General features: G+C 39.3%; 1 protein-coding gene across 1 annotated transcript in view; it reads right to left on the bottom strand.

Annotated features, from left to right (window-relative positions):
* Positions 1-9,772: 9,772 nt before the first annotated feature.
* The window catches only part of LOC134284294 (patronin-like), a 57,042-nt gene continuing 44,927 nt past the window's right edge, over positions 9,773-21,887 (bottom strand). Inside the window, exon 8 of the mRNA XM_062843091.1 lies at positions 9,773-10,675. Coding sequence (XP_062699075.1) covers positions 10,531-10,675 — 145 coding nt within the window. The 3' untranslated portion in view covers positions 9,773-10,530. The remainder of the gene's footprint in view (positions 10,676-21,887) is intronic.

Here is a 21,887-nt window from a genome sequence, read left to right as displayed (position 1 = left end):
TGCGTGCGTGACGTCACTCTATTCGCAGAATAAACACAATTACATCTGGGAATATCTTTTGGGAATTCCTCTAGGAGCTCCATTTGTGGGTTGCTCCAGGAATGCTATCTGGAGAATTCCTGCTGATAGGAACTTCTAGGGATTTCTTTAGGAATTTCTAAGGATTTCTGCAGAAGCTTAGTCTGGGATTACTTCAAGATTTCATTCTGACGGTTAATCCAGGAGTTGGATCTAGAGATTTTTACAGAAACTCCTGTATTTGTTCTACGAGTGGAGTGACGCGACTCAACTCGACTCGCATATCGAGGTAATAAATTTCGAATCAAATGAAATGACACGCCGTGTAACTCTATATGCGAGTCGTGTTGGGTCACGTCACCCCATTCATAGTGAGCACATCCTTAAACATTCCCACAAGGAGCTCCTGGATGATTCTTTGAACGAACTCCTGGATAGTTCTAAAAAGGATCTTATGAAAATGTTCAAAAAAGATCTCCCGGAGTATTTTCAGACGAAAATTCTGGAAGACTCCCAGAAAGAACTCCTGGAAGAACCCGAAAAGAAACTGCCAGAGAAATCTTAGACAGAATGTATGCCGCCCCCACTCGCATAAATGTCCCATATGAATAGGAATCCCAGCAAAGATGGGACTGTTATGCGAGTGGGGGCAGTATAGGGGTATTTCAGAAAAAAAAAATGTAAAGATTACCGCAGGAACTAGAAGGAACTAGAGGAAATCGTGAAGGAAGGAATCGTGGTCTAAATCCAGAAAGAACCTGTCATGGATCATGAACTGTTTGATATTCAAACAAAAACTTCTTAGCGAATTCTGAGAGACATCTGAACGAAATTGTACGAGATTACCTGAACAAAGCCCAAAATTCTGTCCCGTAAAAACCCTCGTGAAGGAATCCCAGATGGATTTTTTTTAAAGTACCTACTTCTGGGGGAATTCCAAGAGATGACAGGGAAAAAACACCTGAGAAGTTCGTGAATTCGTGGAGGAATCTAAACAGAAACTCATGGAAAAACGCCTGGTGGAACTTTTAACGGAAATCCCAAACTCCTGGAGAATCTATGCAGGAACGCCTGATGGAGTTTTCGGAGACATTCCTTTAGGGATTTTGAAGGCACTTCTGCGGAAATCACAAAAGAAACTTCTTAAGCAATGCCAATATATTTTTTGAAGAAATTGCACGAAATCACCGAAAACCCTTCCAGATGACCTAGAGGATTCTCTGGAACATGCTCGAAAGAATCTCAGAACGATCCTCTGGAGGCTTGGATGAACTATTGTGGATTGCATAGAAAAATCCTAGAATATTAACAATCAAGGATTTTTAGTAGAAACTCTTACAGAAATCAAAGCAGGAATCTCAGAAAAAAAAACTCATGATGGAAGCATTTAAGAAGAAATATGTGGGTGAATTCCAGAAGGGAACCTTTGGAAGAACCAATTCCTCAAGAAATCTCAGAGTAGCACACGGGATCATCAAGCAAGATTACCCAGAGGGATCCCAGAAACATTCTTACACGCTAAAAAAAAGTAACTCAATAATGAGCAAGATTCACACAAATCTGAACTAAACTGGGAAACCTCAAAAAAATAGTTAATCGTATTTCCAGCGCTAGCGCTTGGCTATGAGTTGAAATTTAATCACTTTAACCCTTTGGGGACGGATGGGTAATATGTGCCAATCCATTGAAGAATTGCATGGGATCACTTAGATAAATTGAAAAAGAAGCTCCTGGTACTCCTTGAGAAATCCCACCAAAAACACTTCCTACGAGATGTAATTTCAGGAACATTATTGGAGGGATTTGAGAAGAAACTCCTTGAGTAATACCAGCAATAACCAAAAGGATTCCAGTAGAAATCTCCGAACAAACGCCTGGAAGAATTTCCGAGGAACTCCGAGAAAAATTTTGGGAAATGTAGTATAGACTCTTTGGGACGAAATTCTAAAGTAATTTCCGGATAACGGATTCCAAACCTACAACAGGTTGGCGCGCAGACTGTTATGGGGTACTTGTTTATTTTGACTAGGGTCACCTAACTGATCGCCAATCCGAATACAGAGTGTAACGTTAAGTAGCGACCTATAAAATTAGTATAGCTCACTACTTCCTTTGCATTTATCCAGGTGAAACTTTCTCCAGATACTCTGTTTGTGAATTTCTTTCAGGAATTCCTAATAGATATTCCCTCAGAAATTCCATCTGGGTGCCTCGTATCCGTGCGGTTTGGGTCACCAAGCTTCTAATGGCACCATGTTATAGGGTGAGTGTTTGATTCCCGCTCCGGGCGAAGAAACTTTTCGTGCGAATAGTTTCTTCTCCGTATCCGCTGGTGCATGCTCCGTGTGTCCCTAGTCTAGTGTTAAGTTTCATTTAGTCTGTACAGCCTCTGACTAAAAACGGTGTCCGCGTAATTTTTTCCAGGATTTTTTTTTCTGGGTATTACTATACTGCCGTGAATCGCATACCTGTCCCATTTGCATAGGAAATCCAGCAAAGATGATACTGATATGCGATTCACTACAGTATAGGAGCTCCATTTGTGGATTATTCCAAAAAACACATCTGGAATTTCCTCAACGAATTCCTTCTATGGATTCCTCCTGGGAATTCTTTCAGGAGCTGATTCTGGGATTCCAACGAGAACTTCTTTTAAGGAAAAATTTGATCTAAACATTTCTTCAGGAACTCCTGAACAACTCCCAGGGATTCCACAAGGAAATCCTAGAGCGAACTCCTAAAATTTTCCCAAAAGGAACTTATGAAGAATTTCAATAAAATCAAATTGAAAATCCCTAGAAACAACTCCTGGAAGTTTTCCAGAATGAAATCCAGGAGGGCACCCCTCCTCAAAGGGAACTTATGGATGAATTCTTGGTGGAACTTCTATTGGAAATTCCAAGCTGCTGTTGTTAGAACTGTGGATTTTTTGGAGAACCTTCTGAAGATATTACGAAAGGATTTCTGAAAATTCCAGAAGAAACTTTTAAATCTTGTTAATGCTAAAAACAACGCCTATGCTAGCCCGTGAAAAATTAGGCATTTTTTTATCTCTCTTTCGGAAAAATGCATTAGATATTTCCAAGAAAACGAAATTCCATAGAGATTATCTAGGTCCTAGAGGCATCTCAGAAACATGATTTACGAAGAATCTCAAAAGAATAATAAGGGAATTTAACCTGATGCTGGGGTCAATATGACCCACACAGGTTCGCTGATCATGCCGTACGTCATCGTGGTGCATCTTAGAAGGATTAAGGAGAGTTCCAGGAAGGATTAAGTAGAGTTCCTTTGGAACAATCTTCGAAATCTCAAAATATGTAAAAGATAATCAAGCAAAATTGAAACTTACGAAAGATTCAGTAAAATTCCCTTGGGAAATCCTAAAATGACGAACCATTCAAAGATTTTAAATAAATACAGAATTTAACAAAAAGTAGTAACCTAGATTCTAGAAGATTAAGTCGACACTTGTTGTGAAGATTTTGTAGAACACAAAAACTTAATAGCATGAAACGAGCTCACCAATCCCTCTACATCCCTTTAGAGGAATTTTCATCGGAATTGCAGGTAAAACTTCCTAAATATATTCACAGTAAATAATCCCAAGAAGATTACAATACCTCGAAAAAATTCAGGTTCATGCTCATAAGGAATAAATTCAACCATCGTTTTTTTTTGCGAAATGAGAACAGAAAAAAACGCTAACACCAAGCTTGCTATTTGATGAAAACATTCGCGAAATGATGCGATTTGCTTTCGACAACGAATACGTTTTCACCCATCCTCGCTTTATTCAATCAACCTCCCATACGAGAAGCACACGAACGGACTCAACACTAATCAGCATAGTTGACTCTTCCTTTTCGCCGTTGAGCCGTTGCGTTCTAGCCAAGCATCTCTTTTCATCGCTTTCGATGCTTTTCGACAGCTTATCGCGAAGCATCGTTGGCTGGAAGCTTTATTAGTATGGTATCGGTACATGCGAATGTTGCTTCTGTGTGCGTGTCGAGCGTTCATGCCGTAGTTTCGCAAACCAACCTATTCGGTATGGTTCGGCTGTTCGGGCGAGCGTGTGACGGCCCAGTCAGATGTGTGCAAAATCGTTTGTGATTTACATCATGTTCGTTTTGCCACCTCTTTGCTGCTGGTCATCGCTGATCAGTGCACAGTTCAATCGCACGCGATAAATAGGGTATTGCTTCCCTTATTAACCCTCTAATACCCAAATTTATGATTTTGATCTAAATATCATTTTTCGTCATCTAAAATCGATTTAAACATGTTTTGGAAGATGATTCTTTTTAATTCTCGATTTCGTGAATTATAGTTTTTAATTTTTCTAATTTTTATTTTTGAACATCCCCACACTTTTATATTTTTCCTTGAAGCCTATTTGGGGTACGGATTTTTTGAGATGAAAACATTTTGAGATTTTATGATTATTGTTGAAATATTTTTATTTTAAATTTTTTTCATTGAAAATTTTATTTTCCGTGTAATTTTAAGGAAAATAATTTTAGAGTGTATTCGATTCCCTTAAACTATTAAACTAGGATAGCAAGATTTGGGAAAAATTTAAAATATGTTAATTCTGGTGATTTAATATAAAATAAACCATGACTTCTAAAAGGTGACTAAAACATCAATTTTTCAATGATTTTTTAAAAATGTAAATACGCTTTAAAATACACCAAAACCATTTTGAGATATACAAAACAGTCCTAAATATCAGCCAAAAATATAAAAAAATTGATTTTCCACGAAACATATATTACAAAAATGCTCAAACTATACTCCGTCTAAAGGCGGGGTTGGGTATTAGAGGGTTAAGCATGCGGCTCCCATTTTCATCCGATGAAAAACAAAGGATTGAAGCGCTATTTGTTTTGTTTCTTATTTTTGTATTTTTTGTTAGAAGTGAGCACCCATGAAAGCAAAAAGAACGGAGTCAATCAGTTCCGTAATCGCTTGTTTTCGAATAGGATGAAAATGGGAGCATGAGATTACTGATGGCACACATACCCTATACAGTTGATGAGTTGTGATGAGCACTAGTGAGGTGATCATTTGCATCATTGGCTAAAACTTCGTGTTGCATCACCATTGGCTCTTTGACGACCATATTCGATTCAACAATATTATCAACAATTCAGAGTTCTAAAGAAATAAACTATTCAAATAATTTAGGATTTTATCCATTGTTTTAATAAATGGGCTTGTTTCAAGAAATGCTTCAGGAATTCCTCTCATGATTCCTTCAGAAATTCTTAATGACACTTCCCCAAGGATGCATCGAAGGATTCCTTCAGGAATAGTCCCATAGCTTACTTCAATAATTCCATCATTCTTCCGAGATTTCTTCAAGATTTTTTTTATATCTGTATTAACGAGAATTCTTCTTGGGAGTTCACCAGACAGTCCTCCACAAATTTCTCCTGGGATATTTTAAGAGGTTCCTCCAGTGATTGTTCCAGCGTTTTTTTTTTTGAGAATTAGTTCAGGAATTTCTCCAGGGATTCTCAAAGAAAGAGATACAGAGATCCTTTGAGGTATTTCTGCAGGTGTTTCTTCAGAGATTTCTCCATATACGTTTTCTTCAAGAATTCTACTAGATTCCATCTAGAATTATTCGAAGTGCTTCTTTCAAAAAATTCCACCAAAGAAAATTTAAAAGAATATTTTAGGAATTTCTACATACCTAGTTTCTAAAATATATGCGTCTAAAAAAATTCGTCCAGAAATTACTGCAGACATGGATTCCTTCAGTTTTTTTCAGCGATTCCTACAGAAATTTTGTTAGGAATTCGCTTAAAAATAACTCCAGGGATTACCTAAGGAATTCCTCATGAGATTCCTCCAGGAAATTCCTCAAGGGATTCACTCGGGAGTTCCTTCTGGGATTCTTTCAGGAACAGCTCCAGGGATTATTTTAAAAAGTCCTCCAACGATTTATCTAGGAACTTATTTCGGGATTTCATCAGGAATTCTTCAAGGAACTCCTCCAGGAATTGTTAAGGGGTTCTCTTAGAAATTCATCTTGGGATTGCTACCAGAATTTTTCCACGAGTTCCTTCACGAACTCTTCTTAGAATTCCTTTAGGGTTTTTCAAGAATTTCTTCTGCGATTTCTTCAGGACTTCGTCCTGGGATTTCTTCGGGAACTCCTTTCCTGAGATTCCTTTGGAATTTCTTCTGGCATGTCTTCAGGGATTCTTCCTGGGATTTCCCCAGGAATTTCTCCGCAGATTGCTCAAGGGATTCCTTTGGAAATTCCTCCAAGAATTCTTCTAGGGATTCCTCCAGGAATTCCGTGAGAGATTTCTTCTAAAATTATTTTAGATATTCATCCAGAAATTCCCCCAGGCATTCCCTGGGCTTGGATTATATCTTCCAGGAAGCTTTGAATTCAGGCATGTGGCCGATGTGCTTTGCAGTAATGATTGGAATACCTGAATGTATAATCAATGGCAAACAATTCTGTAAAAATCAGATCTTCAAGTCATCTGATATAGTTATACTGATCATGCTGCTGCATAGTATATCGAACATTTGTCGAAGTCATTTATGTGCCGGGAAAATATAATTCCAAGTTGGTGAGAATATTACAAACTGAGGGAGGGTAATAGGCCCAGTTAGACCCCTGAATGGGCAATGTGGGTTAGTGTATGGGAATGCCATTGAAGGCAGGCTTTCCAAATGTACATCCTTCTCGCAACATCCCGCGCAAGGCTGAGTCGACACTCTCTTATGTGTGCAGACCATCTCTCTTTACCGTGTGCAACACCATCAGTGAGAAATGTATCGCCAACAGCACGCACACGCATGAGCGAAAGATGTATTAAACAGCCGCTGCTTCGGCTGCTTGCCTGACAGTTGCATACTCGAGTCGTATCGAGCCGAGTGGGAAACGTCGTCACACTCAGCGAAGTAAACTACCGAAATTCATCAAAATACCTTATGAAATTTAGCCATAACTGTAAAGTATGGATGCCATAAGAATACCTTATGAAAATTGAACATGCTTATTATGACCTAATTACATAAGATAAACTTATGAAAAGAGCAGAAAAATCACAAAATGATGCAGACTGGAATCGTTCCATGAACGTCGAGATCACTGAGCTCATGCCCAACCCACGCGGCTATCGACGCTTGAAAATATCGTGTTGCTAAATGTGTATAAAAGCCAAACTGTCAGTCGATTCTGCGTCATAGACCGACCTTATGAAAATCGTTCTAGCCGTTATGAATTGTTTAAAGGCCATTTCATAAGTTAGACCTTATGATAATCTTAGGTTTATTTGCCTGAGTGCAGTATTGTTGGCCGCATGGCGATGACAATCTTCGGCTAACCAAGCCAGCTGTCGCGTAAAGGGTGTCATAGGCTGTCACGGGAGCACATGGCTTAACGCTAAAAGTTATTCACAAAATATGTGCTCAATAAATATTTTTTTACAAACATGATATGCCTTTCACAAGATGCCCCAGGGGCGAAAAGAAGTTTGTGCCAGCGTTTGTCAAAATTGTAATCTGGCTAAAATATACCACTGATGTGAGATTCAACTCTCTTTTATATTGAAAACATGGCAGTGCATTTCACATGCCAATAAAAAATAATGCTATGCAAAATACTCTACTAGAATAAGACTTACAGGTGCATATTCTGTATTTGAAAAAATACATCATACATGAAACGCGTCGATAATTTTGAGCGTGCGATATACCATGATACTCGACACGTTCAACAGAAGTAAAATTCTCGGGCCGAGCGCAGCGATTTTCGTCACTTCGTGTCCAGCCAACGAGAGACGGTTTGGGCTAGAGCCTAGGTTGTCATCGGCGAACGAACGCACAGCGAAAGCAGACCATGTGAGCAGTTCCCGACAGTGATGTTGTAGGTCGCATGAGTTTTATTCTGTGGGCTGTCATGAACCATGCATTCACAAGGCTGTCATGGGAATAAGAGTGTGACAACCATCAAAATGCTATCATGATGCGGTACTTTTGGGAAGCCTGATTGAAGGTCTCCGAGGCTTTCGAAATCCAACAGGGCGCGTTCCCGGGTTGCGGATAGGGGGAAAAGGGAGATTTTTCGCATTTGTACTGTAATCAGCCAATGTGATATTATCTCCTATGGTGTTGTAGTGCGAATGAATGATCTCATTCTATGGGAATTCGAACCTTGTAATGTATTGTTTATTAATTTCAATTTTCTATGCTTGACAAGGTTTTGAAGACAATCATGAGATGAGAGAATTGCCTAATAGGAAAGTCACATCAGCAAAGCTTTTACATATGCAAATGTTATCCATGGGGTCATGTCTAGCATGTAATATGTATGGCAAGGCAATGACTGGTTCTTACCTAGTAGGGGTACTACAAGACCACGCGGACAATTCGATTAAAGGCTTAATTGGGGATAATATATTTTCCAGAACTGAAGGGACATTTTTTCCGGAGTGACTGGCGAGTCGGAGAGGGTAGAAGTTTCCATTTGTTACAATTGACAAAATAAATAATCGGGCCCTTTTTTGTATGACTTGCTTGGCATTTTGTGGATTATTGTTTTTTTGGTTTTGGAAGGTATGCGATTCACTATTGAGCCTTAAAATTATTTTGCATCTGAATAGCATTGATATTGTCAAGTCTGTACCAACACCCTAACCCCACACCAAAATACCCTTTTCCTATCCCATGGCGTTTATGTGGTCAGCAAAGACTATTCAGCCATTACCCCTCCTTATCTTCGGCTTTGGACTGACTTGCGCTCTCATTGCCCCACCAAATGCTGCAAAATTAAAATGAAAAATGAAAGAAATTCCCCCAGGCATTCTTCCACGAATTTATCCTAGGATTGCTCTAAGAATTCCTCTAGGGATTCTTCTAGGAATTCCTCCTGGAATTGCTTCAGTGGTTCTCCAAGTAATTCCCCCAGACATTTCTCCAGAAATTCTTCTATGGATTTCTTTAGAGATTCCTTCAGACTTTTTTTTTCAAGCATTCCTCCAGACATTTCTCAAGGAATTCCTCCAGAATTTCATTCAGAAATTCCTCCAGGAGTTCCCCCAAGAATTCCTCCAGGAATTTCTTCACGAATTGATCTACGAATTTCTCCAGAAATTCCACCAGGAATTTCTCCCAAATATCCTCCAAGGATTGCTTCAGAAATTTTTCAAGGGTGTCCTCCAGGAATTCAGTCAGGAACCTCTCCTCTAAAAATACCTCCAGGATTGATTGATTGATTTATCTTTATTATAGAGACTTTCAGCCCTTGGCTGGTTCGCCTCTTAACCTCCAGGAATTTTTCTAGAGTTTCCTTCAGGAATTGCTCAAGAAATTTCTCCAGGAAGTTCTCAAGAAATTGCTTCTCGGATTATACCAGAAATTTCTTTATCAGAATAGTCCAACGCATGGAACGAATTTTCAGCATCTTATCAAAGAAGAAAACATTCTTTACGTGATATGGAATTCCTCAGAATAACTTTCCTTGACCAAAGTGAAAATCAGTAAAATTAAAGACCTTTTTATCAGTTTCCACCCGCTATGTTAATTCAGGAAATGCTCAGGACAGGGCAGGTTGTCTGAAGGCAGAGAAATGCCCCTAATGCAAATGAGGAAAATTTTCACACTTCCTACACGCATTTATTGACCACGGTGTGCAATCGATAGAGTGTGGTTGGTAGTTACTAACAAACAGAACTTTGTTTTTTTTCGCGTCCAATGACAAGTAATTTGATTTCCTAAAAGTGACCTTTCCGCATGAACATGAACTTAACTCGTTTGTTTTTTTTTTTCTGTGTAACTTTAGAGGAATAGAAAGAGAGCGCTAACTAATATAATCGATATATCCATAATAGCCTATGTACAACAGTCGTTAATTGTTCGAGTTATCCTACTATTCAGAGCATGCAGCGGAAAGTGTGGTTAGAATTTTACAAGAGAAAGGCTACGTTTTTTTTACAAAGAGGAAAAAAAACACAAGAAAGGCGAGCTGGATGCTCTTTGACTCTGCTAAGATTCTATAACGGACAACGCGGAAAATCAAGCGGTACTAGCTCATCAATCAAGTTTCTCCTGGAAAACCTACTCAATTCGTTTGGCGCAGTCCCTAGTCCCTAAGCTGATGATCAGAATCACATTCACTACCCAGAGCATTGTTCCTTTGTCCTCGGATCCACGTTGCATGAGGTCACCCATCATAATTGCAGCAAAACTTTTCCCTCGGAAAATAAAAAATAGACAAACTTACACGCACGACGACACGATTTACCGGGGAAGGAAGAAAAATACTGTCCCATTCCTGTTTTTTTTTTGCTGGTTTGCTTGTTGCAGTACAGGTTAGTTGTTGTTTTGACACACAGAGTAGGTATGCTCCTTCCTTGGAACGCGAACGCCAAAAACAAGAAAAAAAACGAGAGATTCCTGAGGCGCAGGAATTCCTTCTTATAGCACTTTTGTTGCAGTAACAGATCGTCGGCGATCGGCGCCACCGCCGGCGCGGCGAGTGCTTCAAATCACCAGGGCCATGTCCTTTTTGCTCGGCAGGTTCGCCTTCTTGCCCTGCCACAGCGAGTTGTGTATCGTGAAGGCGTCGATCGTCACGGTGAGGTGTTTGGTGTGCACTTGCGAGAAACATTTGCCGCCGGAATTGTATCTGTGGGTGGGAGAGAATGCAGAAAAAATATGTGAAATTATTTTTATAATAATACTAGCTGTACCCGGCAAACTTTGTTTTGCCTACTGCGTTTTTTGACGTTTCAAGTTTGTAGGCAAGACCCAAATCCCCGGTCAAAATGTATGGTGGATCGATTTTCAAAAACTCTTAATTTTTCAATGTTTTTCGGCTCATAAACCTTCCTTGGGTGAAAACTAACAGAATAAAACAAAGATGACCCAAATCGAACGTTTCGTTCGCGAGTTATGCGCGGTCCCACGTATGCCACTGCATTTTTATAGATAGATAGAAGATGATAGTTATGCTGCTATACAGGGGTGGCCAAAATGTTTGGGATAGGCATCTTTTTTTCTCTCACAAAGAAGTTCAACATGCTGTAACTTTTCAAAGAGTGCTTCAAATATTCTCAAATTTTGACTGTCAACCTATTATATGTGCATCATGGGTACAAATTTGGGCTCGATTGGTTAATCTTTCGCGAAGTTAGAACCGTTCTCAAAACACTATTTTTAGGCAACAAATTTTTGAACTCATATCTCCGAAACCAGTGAACCGAATTGAATGAAATTTTGAACGTTTGTAAAAAGACAATTCACACCGTCTTCAGCCAGAGGCTGCACAGACTGAACACATTACTTACACAAGACAACGGACAATACACAGAACATTCAGTGGCCCATTGATGAATTTTTCGTTTGACGAAAAGTTTTCATCGACTGGATCGGGAATCGAACCCACACTCCGAGGCTTACAATACGCCTAGACAATGTGAAGCACTAATATATTGTTGATAAACGTTCAAAATTTCATTCAATTCGGTTCTCTGGTCACTGAGATATGACAGATCAAAAATAAGCTGTCTGAAAAATAGTGTTTTACGAAAACGGTTCTAGCTTCGCGAAAGATTAATTAATCTAATTGATTGATATGTACTTTTTAAATGTCTCAGCTTTCAATTGATGCAAAAAATTTGAAAATCGGTGGTTGCCATCATGGTGAAAAAAATGTTTTGGTATAAACATCCAAGATTCCGGCCAAAATCAATATGGCCGACCCAACTTTTTATTATTGTAAATAGTAGCTCTATCTTTCAACAACAATTTGTTTTGAGGTGGTTTTTGGAGAAACTTTCGAGTTGTAACGGTATAAATGAGCCACCATTTGACAAAAATCAAGAGGTCTGCAAAAATTGTTGTGGCTCTAACTAACGGGGGGTCCATCAATTCGAGTAACCAAATGCATTTTCTTTACTTTTTTAGCGAGGACTTTCGGATAATCGCCACCTTAAACATTTTTGAAGACAAGGTGTAAATAGTGGGCCGGTCTCAGCAAGAATTACCCAATACTAAAATGTTCCATGATAAAATAAAATTGCACACATATTAAATTGAATATCGCAGCACAAAAAAATTAAAATGCACCATAGAAAATAGATAAATGCTCCGTAAAGCCTGTCCACGTTAAATTTCGGACACCTAAAAACTGCGGAATCTCGAAAACGGTGTAACCAACTTCATACAAAATATCACTGAAACATGATGTTATGGTCGAAGGAAAATTGAAAAATGTACATTGGGTATATCTTTAGTTTATGGCATCAGTAGAGACATTATAGTGATCCGATCGAAATATCAAATTTAAGGGCCCTATTTTCCAAATTTCTTTGCTTTTTCTCACAAGTATGCGTTTTCTGGCATGTTTTTTGTTCTTGAATGTTTCTCATAGCATATACTTTTGATTCCAATCGAAGGAGTTTAAACTATCATCAATTCAGTATAATTATGAACAATACAAATTTAATGAAATTTGAACTTTTTGACTTATTATACCGTGTGCGCACCTAACTTTGCGCAGGTCCAAACTTTGCGCATTCTTGTAAAATAATTAAAAAAATAACTAAATGTCAACATATTCACCAGTTTAATCATTGCACTAGCATTGTGTAAACATAAACATTATTTGACGAAAATTATATTACCATAAAATCTTTGTTTATGTTGAATAATAAACAAAAAATACACAAAAACGTCAAAATTTGCCTCGCCTTAACACGGCTGCCAAGAAGTAACTCTACTTAAAATCAACATTTTCCTCGACAAAACTGTGCAACGATGATTAATTTTGCAGTTAATTGACAAAAAGGTGATATTCTAGTAATATCAATCACAGTTCGTAATATTTTTTTCAATTTAACTAGTAAATAGTGGTGCGCAATGTTTGGAACCAATATTTGCACTGTGTTCCTAATTTTTGCGCACTTTTAGTAAATGCATGATGAACGTGAATACATGACTTATGAACCATTTAAATATTATGTAACAATTGTATTGACAATTTCAGGCCTGCCTCCACCATGTAGCAAATTTTGTATGGAAATTAGTAGAAAATCGTATGAACCGTAGCACTACGGCAGTCACTCTTGGTCTGTCTACAATGTTACGTGATTTGTGAATAGTCCTTCATTTGACTTTTCCGGCGGTCAATGTTAGGGACGATTCAAATATGACGTCCACCATTTATTTTGAATTTTAGAACCCCCTTCTCCCCCGGGTTACCCAGTCACGCTTCATAGTACCTATACCTAATACATGGCATATCACACTTTTTCAGACAACTCCAACCCCACCCCACTCCCACCAAAGATGGACGTCATATTTAAATGATCCCTTATTGTTCCTATCCGTAACGATCACTCCATTTATCAGGAAGCTTTTACCTTTGATCTCTACCCACTGGAAAACCCCTCATGAATTTTGGATTGTTCACAGGGCAGGTGCCTAGTACGAACCGCAGACGAATTCAAGAACTGCCGGAGGCCTCCGTCGCCCCTGTCTCGTAGGACAAAGTATTTCAACAAAGATCAGTTAAGAGCACACTACCTGAATAACTTTAGTTCAATGGGGAAACACTAAATAATAGTATTTTTGATGACTTTTTCAAGCAATCCATAGCATGCGCAAAGTTAGGAACAATCGAAGATTTTGTGCGCAAAGTTAGGAACAAGGCAATGAAATAGTTTTTCTATTTTAAGTATTTTTTTAATTCATATTATGATTTTTTAAATATTGCAGACTCAAAGAAGGGTCATTAGTCTATCGTATGAGCATGTTGTTCATGATATTATTTGTTTATTTGTATTTTTATAACGATTAGAAATTTTATTTTTCTTAACTGCGCAAAGTTTGATGCATACACGGTACAATAGATTGACGTGATTCGATGATTTTTTGAAAACTTACAGCGATAAATCAAAACATGAACATGGTTCGGTACAGGAAGGCTAGTGCTTCTTCAAGGTGGCAATTTTTGGTCCTAGATATGTATATTGTTGCCATACCATCTCTGGTTTAAGAGGCATACGAAAAATCGATTTCTTTATCATTCTTAACCTGCAGACACTAATAACAATCTTGATTCTGGTTGTAAAAATAAACATCCTTTAACTCGTAAGAAATTCGACAGGACTAGTACTTCAAAATAAACCCATTTCAGGAATCGTTGGTGGTACAATACAATTTATTTTTGATGATACAGGACCACACTTTCTTATATTTTTATCGCATTTTTACAAAATCCATTTCATCACTTTTTTTCAAAACGTCATAACTTTACCGCACATCAACCGAATTGAATGAACTAAAGCTTTTCTTCTAGATTAAGGATTAAATTAATCAGGAAGCACCAACATTTGCATATTTTGCCACTGGACTGCTTGTGATACCAACGACTTGGTGTCCGAAATTTAACGTGGACAGGCTTTAAGTGTTATCAAACTGCACCATATAAAATATGATTTGCTCCATAAAAAAACATAAACATATGCACCACTCATGTAGGACAATTTAGCACTGCCGAATTTAATTAGGGTAATATACCCTCAATGTATAAATAGCCACTCGTGTACCAATAGCCGCTCACGAGCGTAGAAATCAAGTTTACCTGCTAAAATATAGGGTAATTCGCCAATTGTAGAACATTAAGTACTGGCATTTTTGTTTTCGTTCATTTTTCCGTGCATAATTTCACTTTAGTTGAAAAATATCCAGTGAACGTCTAGATCCATTCACTCCTTATAGGGTAGGTAATCAAAAGTTAAACCATATTGCGGCTTTCCGAAGTAGCTAGGCTGACCATCCGTCCCGTATTTAACGGGACAACCAAATTTTCAAACACTCGTCATTGGTGCATAGTTAACGTTTTTGGCTCAATTATTCGTTCTTTCTAGCTGAAATAGCATTATTAACAACATGCAGTTCTGTTTTTGGACATTGATTTTCTTTTTGTTGAGTTTCCGAAATGTGTCCCGTATTTAAACGGGACAAATCTGGTCAGCCTAGAAGTAGCGCAAATTTTGAGTGATTTTTTCTCCCACATGGAAATAAATTACTACGGCAAAATCTTATGTACATGAAAGCCACGGGTATAAGCTTTCTGTTAAATGGTAAAAAGTTTGTATTTGCACCGAATTTCATTGAAAAATTCGATTATTCGTCAACAATGATTTTAATCTTAATTTGAACCATCGTAATCATTATTTGAACCAATTTTAATCTTAATTTGAACTACTGGCGGCAGCAGAGAACCGAAAAATCGTTCGACCGGCGCGGGTGTTTCTTGTTCAGTTCCAGCCGCGTGCTTCTCCGGTGGAAGCAAAATCTTTCGGGCCTGAGCTCGATTCAGAACCGAAAAATCGTTCGATCGGCGCGAGTGTGTCTTGTTCCATTCCAGTCGCTTGCTTCTCCGGTGGAAGCAAAATATTTCGGGCTCGAACTCGACGCGTTACCGTGGATGCATTTAGTGGTTCTTTTGAATTTTGATTTTTAGCCTCGTTCGAGTACAAGAAACCAGGACAACCAGCGATGGAGAGATAAATGGAGGCACATGAATGGGTGAGCTCGTTTCATACTATTGTTTACTGTATCAAATTAAGATAATATTTGTGCAATTACCGTAGATATTTTTGTTAGATTAAGTTTTGTCTGTTTAGTCTAATTTTTATATTTGAGGCACACTTTGATTAGTCCGTTACTTCAAGTAACGGCATTTTTCCTAATCAAGTTTTTATGTTCAGTAAAAGAGGTTCTAAGAGTTAAAGGTTGCATGAATTTTAAAGGCTGCATGAATTTCTGGAAAAAGAGAGGGTCGGTAAAAGATAGACGGCGAACAATGCGGTAAGATCTGTCTGATTTATTTATCACGTGTTATATTGTTAATACTTGTGAATCGATCGCGTTCAGCATTGTCTCGCGCGGAAATGAAAACTACAGATGCGTCGGTGTTTAGCTTTGTGTTCTCCTTAGTTGCGAATGAATACTTATGTATGTAGGGTCCACTTCCGGAAGCAACTCTCGCAACGGCAAACTCCAGCTCTCCAGTTCAGAAGCTTTCTCCGCTCGTTCGGATTCACCAGACTTCCCACAGGTTCGCTGTCCGTCGTCCGCCGACGCTCCACTTTATCGCAACTGTCACTCTACACGCTCATTCGTAACTACTCAATTCGCACCATCTACACACTCAATGTAAACATAGAGAGTGCATGCCAGTACAAACCCTACACCCCCACCTTTCTTTAAAAAAATGATATGAACCTGACATCTAAACAATCTCTCTTTATGTAACACTAAAACTACAGAATCCCTTGAATTCAGCAAATTTAACCCATGCTCTGAAATGCAATACCAGCCTTATTATCACTCAGCACCCATCATTTACGCTATGCAACTTAATACTTGAAAACAACAATCCACAATGCCTCCGCTTGACTTTGACCTGCCCAGTTGCAACATTCCATAAGCAATCTAACATCAAGGACCTTCCCCACCTGCTATTAGACATTGTGGAAAGCTCATTGATATATCACATCCAGGAAGTCTCGAATACCTTACGATCGAGACGGGAATCCAACTCAGCTTCTCTGGGTTAGAAATTGCATGCCCTATCCATTAGAACAGTGTTGCTCAAACTGCGGCCCGCGGCTTAGACGCTAAATCTCAATTTAGCCCGAAGTATACTTCAGCCCAAGCACCACTGCATTGGACTAACTGGAGATCCAACATCTGTCAAACACGAAAACACATCCGCGAAACCAGAAACAATTATCCATAACCTTCCCCTCCTTAATTATCAAACCCCGTAATACAAATTATCAGAACAATCCACAAAACAAGACACTGTGTTCAGCAGCTACCATCAACCACCTTGCATCTTTGCATGCTGGCCCACATGCTCCCCAACATCAACGTGATGTGACGTGGCTCAACTATTTTCGAATAACATCCCCTTGGCTTTTCAAACCTTTTCCAATTCTATTTCCAACCTTTTATTAATGAACAGTCAATAGCTTTGTCAATAGTTTCACATAATGTTCACTTTTCCATGACAAGGAAATAATTTAGAGAAGCCACTCTATTCGCCAAAGTTCAATAGAATTCTATAAGCCGCACTGCACCTATGCGTCAAGCAAGTGAATGAATATAATTAATGTATATGAGAGAAACTAGACAAAGTAAGACAAAATGCCTAAATTCATAGGGCAATGCCTGTTTTCACACTCCAAATGTTTTAACTCTTCAACCAGTTAACTTTTTCCATTGGTGCAGAGGTTTCCGGGTCGATGTGAGTTCCCACACTTAACAAATCCAAACAAAAACATACCTTAAGGATTTCTTTACCTCTCAAAAATTTCAGTTTTCTTGACACAACACATCTTGGCCATTCACAATAAACCCAAAACCTTGAAGTCACTATTTTCTCTACTGTCACTTTTTCTGTCTGTGCCTTATTTGATAGGAGCCACGTGTGTCACTCTCCGAACTTATGCTTCATTCGAACTACACACTGCTTCTCATAATATTGCTGACCCCTTCGGTGAACGGTGTAAGATTTATTAATCATAGATGTCAACTCCTTTCAACACTAGATACTTTATTTTTCAGCCAACTTCTCAAGTGCGCAATTCAATGACGCACAAAGTCCAACCAATTTTCACCATTCCAATCCCAATCATCCGCGTACAGATAGCTAGCCAATCTTCAACAACCAAATTTCAGCAACTCTTGGTATAATCAACAATCCATTCTTGAATCCAGCATCCGGGTCAGTAAACAAAACATGTCTCGCTTTCCCTTCCACCCCTAGCACAAACCATCGAACATCACACGTTCGCTTGGTGTAATTGTGACAACTGTTGCATCAAATCCATCGAACTACGAAAACCCTGTTCTCCTCTTCCAAGCCAGAATCAATGGATCAATGAAGCAAACTTTTCTAGTGTTCACCGCATGTAAACAAAGCCGCCGGCGTATATGGGCATTAACATTGTGACAGCAGTGGAGTTACGTCAAACACACTAGGCTACAGTGGCGCTTTCTGATCACTTCATAGAAACACTACACTGCCTGGAAACACAACATGCAAGGCATCGCCTCTCCATCATCCTGCCAATCATCACACTGTTCCCAATCAATGGATCCACTAATATACTCTGGTTTTCTTCGAGATGTAATGGAAACACTTCCCTATTCCCAAGCACCCTACCTGAAGGAAGGAGCTTCTAAAGTAAATTACTTTATTTCCATGCGCCCCCCAGCCATGGAAATGTTACCATGTTGTGGTTACAGGAACTGCCAAAACCACTACCAACTACTATTGTGTATTCAACGCACCCTCAAGTCATGACAACACAACACCTCGATGTCACCTGATTGCAGGAATTTACGAATCCTTCTCCAGGCGCCCCCAAGCCATGGAATCACTACCTTGCTCCCAAGCACCCTTGTAGGGACTTTCAAGGTTAATCATTCTCTTTGATCGGCAACCCGCAACGATCAAATGTTTCTTTCGACCGGCAACCCGCCACGGCCTCAATTGTAACCGGCACCCGCAACGGTTAAATTCCTTTCGAACGGCACCCGCCACGGTCTCAATTGTCCTTTCAACCGGCACCCGCCACGGTTAAAATTTTCTTCAACCGGCAACCCGCCACGGTTGAAAAAAATTGTTCAGATAAATACCGATTGTACCACGCGCATTCACACTTCTCCACTGAAACATCATACCAGCACGCTCTCTCAATGAGCTGTCCAAAAATTATGTCATCAATTACGTGCAAATAATTACACTTCCTCTTTTAACTTCACCTGCCAAATTTTTTTTTTGCACCGTTTCTCCCATCATCACAACACCAACCAACCTGCCAGCAATCCATCTGAAAACAAACACGTCCAAGGGGCCAAAAACATTCACCGTATACGAGGCCTTCCATCCCATCCTCGTCGCCAATTGTAGGGTCCACTTCCGGAAGCAACTCTCGCAACGGCAAACTCCAGCTCTCCAGTTCAGAAGCTTTCTCCGCTCGTTCGGATTCACCAGACTTCCCACAGGTTCGCTGTCCGTCGTCCGCCGACGCTCCACTTTATCGCAACTGTCACTCTACACGCTCATTCGTAACAACTCAATTCGCACCATCTACACACTCAATGTAAACATAGAGAGTGCATGCCAGTACAAACCCTACAATGTAGAGTGAGTTTTGAGGCACAATAGATCGCGTTCGTCATCCAAGGCTTAGAAGGGTATTTCTTAGCGAGCGCATTATTAATCGCGAATCAAAACATTACATTCGTTTATCACGACGAAATCCTCAACACATCTCCATATCCCCTGTCCAAACTCCTAGTGATTTCTCGTAGTAACGCAGAGAATTCCTCGGTTATTGGCCTAAGCGAGAATCACGTCATCACTTCCTTCCCTATCCTCAATTGACCTGCATTCGGACGCGGCCGGCGCTGGTATTGCTTATTGAAAAGTATTGGGATTCCAGCATTTACACAATGAAGAGAAAGCTAATCCCAAGCATCATCTGTAGGTTCTTTGTGTAAATGCAGTTGTCCTTGCAATAACAGAGGAGCAACCGCGGGCGGTCAATCATGCTCATGCTCATGCTCATTTGAACTACTGGCGGCAGCAGCTCGAGCATCTCTCACAACAGCCAATTTTGTGCTAAACAATAGAAAAACACATGGATCTGCTAATTTCCATAACTATTTTTCATTAGACAGTGGAATTTCAACTAAGAATGTTCTAAAGTCTTCAGGAACTTGGAAACTAAATTTGGAATGTTTCATCCCCCAAGAGTAAACAAAACAACCACTAGCGCAGTCTGCCGGCCAACACTGGAAGCTCGCCCCCGTTTACTAGTTCAAATTTAGATTACAAATGGTTCAACTTAACATTCTCCAAGTAAGAATTACTTAAATTTGATAATTTTATGACAAATAGTGCGGAATATCATTCGGTTGGTCGATTCTACGATAAATAAGCTTGCATTTGACATGTTCACATATTGCGTGTGATACAATGCATTAGCTGTACGAGTGCACCGAAAATGTGCTTTCTCTGGGGGGAAATGGGTGAAATCACAGTGATTTTTCAATTGCATGTTTTCCATGACAAAAACACTTTTTTCAATGCTTTTAAAGTCCATGTTATCAGGTTATAATACGGAAAGCTGTTTAACATCTTTTTCGGGACAATATTTGCCTAAAAAGTACGTCGTTTTAATGAATTTCGAAATGGTTCAAATTAAGATTACAATTTGACTAGTTCAAAGTTTGATTTCTTACTTTGAAAAATTGTGTTAACTTTCAATAAACTCAACGTGATCCTAGGGTGCTCATTAGCGTGGTTCAAAAAATCGTCTTTGATCCACACCGCTCATTCGATTCGTAACCAGATTATATGCCTTCTCTCAAAATTTGAGCTCATTTGGTTGAAAATTGAGACTGCACAAGCCCTTCAAAGATTGTATAGGAATTACTATGAGGAAACGATGTTCTTCATTCAATCGACCGTAGCATTTCCCCAAGTGCCCTAGAGGATTAGTTGACCCTTGGTAATCCTAGGCTACTCTATCAGCTACAACTTTGCCGAAGACCGCATTCAAATCGCACGCCTCATTAGTTAGTTATCGATTTGAACCAAATGCACAAGCTTTAACAATGATCCTTCAGCTTTCCAGCAGGCAACATTGCTGCATATGGCGCCAAAGATAGCACACGGAAATCATGGCTACTATGTTTTACTGTAAAATGCAGTGATGCCCACCGAGTAGTTTAACCATCATGAGAAAAGATTTAGATTCTGAATAAAAATCGGTAACTAATTAATGAGACATGCGATTTGAATGCAGTCTTCAGCAAAGTTGTAGCTAATAAAGCGTAGGGTACTTGGGGAAATACTACGGTCGATTGAATAAAAACCATCGTTTTCCCAGTGATTCCCATACAAACTTTGAAGGGCTTGTGCAGTCTCAGTTTTCAACCAAATGAGCTCAAATTTTGGGAGAAGGCATAGACTCTGGTTACGAATCGAATAAGCGCTGTGGAGCAAAAACGATTTTTTGAACCACGCTAGTGCTCATCTTGCCCGCCCTACTCTACACGATGAACTTTTCGAATTTACTACCACCAGAAAATCGTCTTTAGTGAGAGAAGTAACCCCACAAATCATATATTTGTTTTTTTCACCACTCACTTGTTTACCCATATTGTTAAACCTAGTTTAAGACCTAAGTGATGGTGAAGGAATGGAACTAAAGTTTGTTAACTCTTCACATCCCATGGTTGTTATAGAGCACCATCGATTTTCGACGAATTCGGGACAAACGGAATTAGATGAACATGATGCAAGGGGTAATACACAAAATATGTCACACAAAAATCAATGATGATCTCCAGGCGTAATGATAAGGCCATGTTTTTGAAGGCCATGATGATGATGGTGGCTCTGATGAGGATGAAATTCGAAACAACCCAGGAAGTATTCTAAGCAGAAGTCTAAACGGAGTCGATTCAATGAGAACCAATCGTGGGAAGCTCGCGAAAAGGTATGCATGCACGCGTAGCCGAATCGGAAGCACAAGAACCGAAAATCTCACAGAGGCTTTGCAGTTGCGGTGTACAAACAAGATTAAGTGACAAAACACGATGATGAACACAATGAAAGCATAAAATACTTGCTGAAAAGAGCCAAATTTATTGAAAACGGGTCTATGAGCTCATGCGAAACACGACAGGAGAGATGGTTCGTGGCCAAAGGATTCAATGAACGATCGATATTATCGGATAAAATTTATCGATACGATAGGGTGCGGGCACAGATTTTGGTCAGTCTAAGGGAAATCATTTTTATA

Source organism: Aedes albopictus, chromosome 3, assembly GCF_035046485.1.
Source record: "Aedes albopictus strain Foshan chromosome 3, AalbF5, whole genome shotgun sequence".
In the NCBI taxonomy this organism is placed as follows: Eukaryota; Metazoa; Arthropoda; class Insecta; order Diptera; family Culicidae; genus Aedes; species Aedes albopictus.
Note: the sequence above shows the minus strand (reverse complement) of the source record. Positions and strands in the feature narration are given on the sequence as shown.